This window comes from Ciconia boyciana, chromosome 31 (genome assembly GCF_034638445.1).
Source record: "Ciconia boyciana chromosome 31, ASM3463844v1, whole genome shotgun sequence".
In the NCBI taxonomy this organism is placed as follows: domain Eukaryota; kingdom Metazoa; phylum Chordata; class Aves; order Ciconiiformes; family Ciconiidae; genus Ciconia; species Ciconia boyciana.
Window position 1 is genome coordinate 61,452 of NC_132964.1, and position 6,815 is coordinate 68,266.

At 71.9% G+C, this 6,815-nt stretch overlaps 2 protein-coding genes across 2 annotated transcripts; both read right to left on the minus strand.

Annotated features, from left to right (window-relative positions):
* Positions 1-742: 742 nt before the first annotated feature.
* Positions 743-1,911, minus strand: ELOF1 (elongation factor 1). Its single transcript, XM_072848462.1, has 4 exons — positions 1,799-1,911; positions 1,490-1,607; positions 1,291-1,361; positions 743-1,205 (listed from the first exon to the last, which is right to left on the minus strand). Exons 2-4 carry the CDS (start codon positions 1,603-1,605, stop codon positions 1,141-1,143), a joined length of 252 nt encoding a protein of 83 aa, XP_072704563.1. The 5' UTR covers positions 1,606-1,607; positions 1,799-1,911; the 3' UTR covers positions 743-1,140.
* Positions 1,912-1,992: 81 nt separating this feature from the next.
* ACP5 (acid phosphatase 5, tartrate resistant) lies at positions 1,993-4,718 on the minus strand. Its single transcript, XM_072848461.1, is given in 5 exon segments — positions 1,993-2,604; positions 3,033-3,384; positions 3,739-3,866; positions 4,189-4,339; positions 4,341-4,718. Coding segments are annotated over 5 exon segments (996 nt in total). The 5' UTR covers positions 4,469-4,718; the 3' UTR covers positions 1,993-2,367.
* Between the last annotated feature and the right edge of the window lie 2,097 nt (positions 4,719-6,815).

Consider the following 6,815-nt stretch of genomic DNA (forward strand, 5'->3'; position numbering starts at 1 on the left):
ACCTGCCGCCTCCACAGACACTGGCACTGGGGACGATGAGGCACAAGGGCGAGACAGGGGATGACGAGGCATGGGGGGGACAAGGTGGGGGGACTACAGGGGACAGCAAGGCACGGGACCAGGGGCACACGAGGCAGGGAGGGACAGAACGAGGTGGGGGGGGTGCAACGAGGCATGGAGATGGGACAGGGATGGGGGGACACCGAGGCACGCAGAGGGACAGCAGGACATTGAAGGGGAACTGGGACAGAGGGACACCAAGACACAGAGAGGGCATGGGGAGGAGGACAGGGGGACACACGGTGGCACAGAGGGGATGTTTCAGAGGCCGGACAGCCCAAGGGTGGCATAAGGGTGACAGGGGTGTCCCTGGGCAGCCAGGTTCCCCACGTCAGGGCAGTGCCGAGCCTGGGATAACCCACACAGAGCCCCTGAAACACCTGGCCCCGGGCCCTCCTACCCACGCAGGCACCTGGGACGACAAAGTCAACCCTAACAAGGGCCCTGGGGAGTAACGGGGTCCCCGGGTTTAGGAGCTGGTGGCCAACAGTGACAATTTGTCCCAGCATAGCTGTGAAACCAGAGGAGATTCGTTAGCGCATCACCTAGATTGGCATCGCCTGGCCCCCTGCAGGCCTGACCGTCCCCACAGACACCACGGAACTGTCCCCACGTGTCCCCGCAGACCCCACACGTCCCCGTGCCCCTCGCCATGGTGCTGCCAGTGACAAGGACACGGAGCCCTGGCCCAGCCCCACAAGGGCGTTTATTCGAGGGCAGCTCTGCCAAAACGCGTCGCCCGCACGCCCAGCCCCTGCGGCCCCGCTCCTGCGCAGTCCCTGCAGCTCGCTGGCGAGTGGCAGTTAAGCGCCTGGGACAGGGACAAGTCCCAGCAGGGCCAGGCGAGCCCCCTCGCCCAGACCCACCCCAAGAGCAGGGGTCCCGTCCCCGGGGGGGAACACGTCTTGGGTCCCCGCATGAGCGGGAGGCCCCGCGCCCAGGGACAGAAAGGTAGAAAACATAAAGAAAACGCCGCGAAGGGGCGGCAGGGACTTGACCCCCCGCCTCGGGTCTCGGGGCAGGGACGTGACCCCCCCCGGGGGTCGGGGGCTGTGCTGCGGGCAGGGGCTGCCCCAGCTGCTACTGGTTGGCAGCTTCACAGGCATCGATCCAGTCGCTGTAGACGTCCACTGGCTCCGACAGGTCTCGGGGGGATGTTAAGGCACTAACAGGGAGGCGGAGGGAGGGTCCAGGGGGGGTCGGGGGGACGGGGGCTCCCGGTAAGGATACAGGTGATGGGCGTCTGGAACTCCTCCAGGCAGACGGTGCAGGAGATCACCCCCGTGTTGCGGGCACGGTCCCTGGGGGCAGCAGGGGACAGGCTGCTACGGGTGGCCCCCCGCCGTGCCCCCTCCCGGGCTGTGGCCCCCTCCCAGCCGTGCCCCCCCCGGGCCGTGCCTCCCCCCGGGCTGTCCCCGGCCCCGCTCACATCTTGACGTCGCAGGACTTCTCGTGGTTGCAGAAGGGGCAGGTGAACTGCGTCTCCAGCGTCCCCGTCACCTTCTTCTTGGGCGGCGGCTTCCGCTTGGACTTACGGCGCCCCATGGCTGCGGGAACGGCGACGGACCCGGTCACGGGCCGGGGACCCGGGGGGGACGCAGGCCCTCCCGAGGCCCGGCGTCCAGGAGCCCCCGCGGGCGCGGCCCCGACCCGCAACGGGCCACGACGGGGACGGGGGCGAGCTCGACCCGCCGGCTCCTCCCGGCCCCCCCCAGCCCGGCTGCCCGGCCCCCCGCACCTGCCGCCCCGTCCCGTTCCGCTCCCGCCGCGTTTCCCCCGGCGACCGGCGCTTCCGCCGCGTTGACCCGGAAGCGGCCCCGCCCCCGCCCCGGCCGCTTCCGCCCGCCCTTGCGCCCATTGGGCGACAACCGGCAGCGGGGGCGGGGCCGGGTCGCCGCTGGCACCACGTGGCCCGAGGGTTGCCCCGCCCCCCCCGAGATCTGAGGCGAAACGCGGCTGTTTCGGGGCAGCGTCTCCGTCCGAAGCCCTTTATTGGGGGGCACCGGGGACCCGCGGGGGTCCGGGCTGGGGGCTCCCAAAGGGCCCTGGGGTGCCCGAGGTCAGGGGTCACGGGGGTCCCGCCCTGTGTCCCCCAGGTCAAGGGTCACGGGGTGTCGCACCCCGTGGCACCACGGGGTCACCCAGCAGCAGGGGCGGGGGGGGGGCGTGTCCTGCTGGCTGCCCCCGCGGAGTCCCCCGCGGCCTGGGGACATGAGGGGTCCGTGATGGGGGACCCCCGTGCCCGGGGGGTGCCACCGGGTGCCCCCATGCGTCCCCCGCTGTCATGGGTCCTGGGGTCCTTCAGGGTCACAGGTCACGGGGGGGCAGGGCCACGCGGTAGAGGATGCGGCCGGTGGCCTCCAGGAAGGTGACGGTGGCCGCATGGGCATCCAGGCGCAAGTGGGCAAAGCCACCGGGGGAGGCGGGTGCCCCGAAGAAGAAACGGAGGGAGCCGGGGGGCACGGCCGCCCCGTGGCGCTGGGACCCCTCCACGAAGTTGCCGGCGCCGCTCACCACGTAGCCCACTCCCCCCTCCTCCAGGAACTGGGGGGCAAAGACGGGGGCTCAGGGGTCCGGATGCCTGGGTCTCTGCCCCAGAGGCCAGGACCCTGCCCACCACCCCCACGGGGACTGGGGGGGCAGGGATGGGGGCTGGGAATCCGGACTCCTGGGCCCCCCCACCCTGGATGCCTGGGCCCCTGCCCACCCCTGCTCCAGGAACGGGGGCCATGGGGGGTCAAGGGGACAGTGACGCCTCGGGGTCAGAGGGGGGTCCCTGGACACCGGGGTCTAGTGGGGGGCTCTGGGGGGTGCCCTGGATGCCAAGGTCCCATGGGGGGGGGGGGGGGGGTGTCTGGGGAGTTCCTCGAACGCCAGGGTCCCATTGTGGGGGTTCTGGGTGGCCCCCCCAGACACTGGAGTCCCGTGTCAGGTTTTGGGGGGTCCCCCAGAGGCCGGGATCCTGGGCTCACCTGCAGGTTGTGGTCGTGGCCGCAGAGGTAGGCGGTGACGCGGTGGTGCCGCAGCAGCGGCCGCAGCAGCCGCACCAGGCAGGCGGTGGGGCCGTGCTCGGCCACCGACCACACCGGGTAGTGCCCGGCCACTAGCACGTAGCGGTCGTGGCGCGCAGCAGCCAGGCGTCCCCGCAGCCAGGCCAGCTGCGCTGCTGCCGCCCCCGCGTCCCGGGGGCCCCTGGGGGCACCCCCCGCCCCGAAGTCGTCCCCGCCACCGCAGAGCAGCACCGTGTCCAGCACCAGCAGCCGGGCCGAGGCGTTGGTGCCCGGCAGGGAGAGGCGCAGGCTGTAGTAGTAGTGCGGGAAGTGCCTGCGGGACACGGGGGGCTTGGGGACACCCTGGGGAACACCCCGGGGGGACTTGGGGACAGCCTGGGGACACCCCAGCACCAGGCGCAGGCTGTAGTAGTAGTGTAGGAAGTGCCTACGGGACATGGGATGCTTGGGGACACACTGGAGACACCCCGGGGACACCCTGGGGACACCCCAGCACCAGGCACAGGCTGTGGTAGTAGTGCAGGAAGTGCCTGTGGGACCCAGGGGGCCTGGGAACACTTGGGGACACCCTGGGGACATCCCAGGGGTACTTGGGGACAGGGGCAGGTGGCCATGCCAGGGAAGAGCAGCTGCACAGAGGTCCTGGCTGTCCTGGGGGGGTCCCTACCATCGGGGGGAGTGGTGGCCGTACGCCAGCTGCGCGGTGACGTTCCCAGCGTGGTCGTGGTTCCCGGCCAGCACGAACCAGGGCAGCTGCCGCAGCCCTGGGGCCGTGAACACCCGCTCGAAGGTCTCCTGCCAGGGGGGATGGGGGGGGAACAGGGGGGGGCAGGGGGAGCGGGGGGACAGAGACAGACATGGGGACGTGGGATGGGGACGTGTGGGGACAGGCGGAGCTGAGCACAGTGCACCCAGCCAGGCTCCCCACAACCCCCCTGGGGACATTCGGGTTCTCCTCAGAGAGGTATTGGGGTCTCCCCTGAGATTTTGGTGTCCCCCCGAGATAGGGGCTCCCCCATACAGATTTTGGGATCCCCCACCGCAGACCCCCCTAGAGATGGCCCCCTGCCCCCCTCGCATTTCAGGGTGCCCCCACCCCGGAGACATGGGGCCATACCTGGAAGCGGGGGTCCCACTCGTCCTGCACCCCCTTGTAGTAGAAGTTGTCCCCGAGGGCGAGGACAAAGTCGGCACCGAGGTCGGTGGCCGCACGTCCCATGGCTGCTGCCGTGGCCACCTCGCGGGGGGTGGCAAAAGGGGGGTCAGGGGCCCCCCCAGTCACCCACCGCCAGGAACTGCACCGCCCCCTCAGGGCCCCCCCCGGCCGCCACCGTCACCGTCACCGTCATCCACAGCAGCGCCAGCATCTGCAGACGGTACCCGTGGGACCCAGGCATCCGGGGGCTCCGAGGTGTCCTGGACCCCACCCATGGGACCCAGGCGTCCGGGGGGGTGCCAGGGGCCCCGGTCCTCACCCGCGGGACCCAGGTGTCTGGGGGGGGGTCCCTAGCACCCCCCCACCCCCCCAGGGCAGAACGGGGACCCAGGCTTCCAGCGCAGGCCAGCCCCCCCAGTATGGAAAGGGCACCCAGGCGGCCGGGCCGCCCCTCCCCCCGTGGTTGTCAGGGCAGGACCCCGCGGGGCCGGGGGCCACTCACCCTCGTGTCCCCTCGCGTGTCCCCTCGCGTGTCCCCTCCCGCGCTTTATGGGCCCGAAAGGGGAAGTGGGGTCGCGCCGCCCGGTGCCCCCCCCCCGGCCCCGCCGTCACCTGACGCCTCGCGGTGACACGGGGCCGCCGCGGGGGAGGAGGGGGGGGGGCCGGGCCGCGGGGCACTGGGAGCACTGGGAGCACTGGGGACAGCGGGGGGGGCCCGACGGGGATCAGCCCCGGCCTCCGCCAGAAAGCCCCGAGATGCCCCAAATCCGCTCAAGCCACGGCCACGTCACGGCTAACGCGGGACCCCGCGCCCGGGCCTGCCCCCCTCCCCCATGGGGACCCCACGCCCGGGCCTGCTCCCCCCCCCCCCCCCCCCCCCGCCGCGTTTTCCAGTGAGGCCACGTGCGGTGGGGGAGGGGGGCAGCCCCACGCCGGGTCCCTCACTTGGGTGGAGGGGGGGTGGGGGCCCCCACCCCAAGCTCTGGCCTTCGGTCCTGGGGCCGGGGCGACCCAGGGGGCCAGGCCCACGCGGGCCCACCCGACCCCGAAGGGACCCAGGCGTCCAGCCCCACCAGTCTGCCCAGTCCCGCATCTCACCGGCCGGGCGGGGTCCCGCACGCCTGGGGCCCTTCGGGGTCGGGGGGGTTCCCGGGCACCGGGGTCCTCTCCAGCTCGGGGAGGGGCAGCAGGGCCCAGCGTGCGGCGGGGGTGGGGGTGGGGGAGAAGGGCCGGGACACCTGGGTCCCTCCGGGGGAGGGGGTGGGCACCGCCCTTTAGCCTCCCAAAGCAGTGGGGGAGGGGCCCGGACACCTGGGTCTCTCCTGCTCCCCTAGCCCCCCCCGCGCGGAACTGGGGAGAATTCGGCCAGTTCTGGGGCTGCCCCGCCGGGAAGGGGGGGGGCTGACCTCGGGGTGTCCCGTCCCCCCGAGGGACCCCCCGTTCGGGGAGGGGGCTCTGCGGCCCCTCCGCGGGGCAGAGGACCCGGGGGGCCGCCCCCCCTCCCCCCCATGCGAGGGGACCGGCCCTGGGGTGACGCCGTGGCCGCGGGGATCCCATCGTCGTGGGCGCCCCGTTGCTAAGGGGACCCCGTTGCTAAGGGGACCCCGTTGCTATGGGGACCCCGTTGCCGTGGGGACCATCTGGGGTCGCGGCTGCTGCCGGCGCGGCCGCGGGGGACGCAGCCCCCCCGTGACCCCCCCGCGCCCCTCCCCCCGCGGGCCGAGGCGGGGCAGGGCGGGTACGACACTTTATTTCCTTTTTTTGTCTTTTTGCCCCTTTTCCGCGGATTTTTCCTCCTTCCCGCTCGCGGGCGGCGCCTTTGGGGGTTTTTTTTTTTTTTTCCTTTTCTCCTCGGGCTGGGGGGAGGGGCCGACCCACCCCAACGGGAAATGACGTCACTGCCACGTGCGGGGGTGAGGGGCGAGCTGCGGGTCCCCAAATGTGCAACGCTGGTGGGGGGCCCGGAGAGCGACGCCCCCCAACATCGCCCCCCCCACCCAGGGCTTGGGGGGGACGGACCGGGGTCCCGAAACCGGGGTACCCGGAACTGGGGGGTCCCACAGCCCGGGGAGGGGCCCATTGCTGGTGGGGGTCCCCAAATGTTGGGGGCCCCATTGCTGGTGGGGGCCCCAACGGGGGCCCCAAAATGGGGGAGCCCAAAAATTGGGGGGTGGGCCTGTTCCCCGGGGGGGCACTGCTGGTGGGGGTCCCAGGGGTCCCAAAAACCCGGGGGGAGTGGGCCACAAAGAGGGGGTTCACCCCAGAGTGGGGGTCCCCAAAACGGGGACCCTAATGATTGTCCCCATTTTGGGGGGCCCATTAGGGGGAAGGCACACGGGGGGGTCTAAGGCAAATGCAATTTTGGTCCATCTGACCCCAAAACCCGGGGGCCAGGGGAGCTGGACCCCCAAACTGCCCGGGGTGGGGGCCCCATCCCGTCCCCCGACACCAAAATCAGCCAAAGGTGCAGAAACCCCAAAACGAGCAAAATGCCCCCAAATTCCCCCCCTCCCCCCAGACATGGGCCCCGTGTTGGGAATTGGGAACCCAGGGACCCCCGGAATGCGGGGCCGGAGCAAAACTACCCA

Coding starts and splice junctions, on each gene's coding strand:
- ELOF1 (XM_072848462.1), bottom strand. CDS start 1,605: ATGGGGCGCCGTAAGTCCAAGCGGAAGCCGCCGCCCAAGAAGAAGGTG. Junction 1,362..1,489: donor AAGTCCTGCGACGTCAAGAT/GTGAGCGGGGCC, acceptor TGCTGCCCCCAG/GGACCGTGCCCGCAACACGG. Junction 1,206..1,290: donor GTTCCAGACGCCCATCACCT/GTATCCTTACCG, acceptor CATCCCCCCGAG/ACCTGTCGGAGCCAGTGGAC.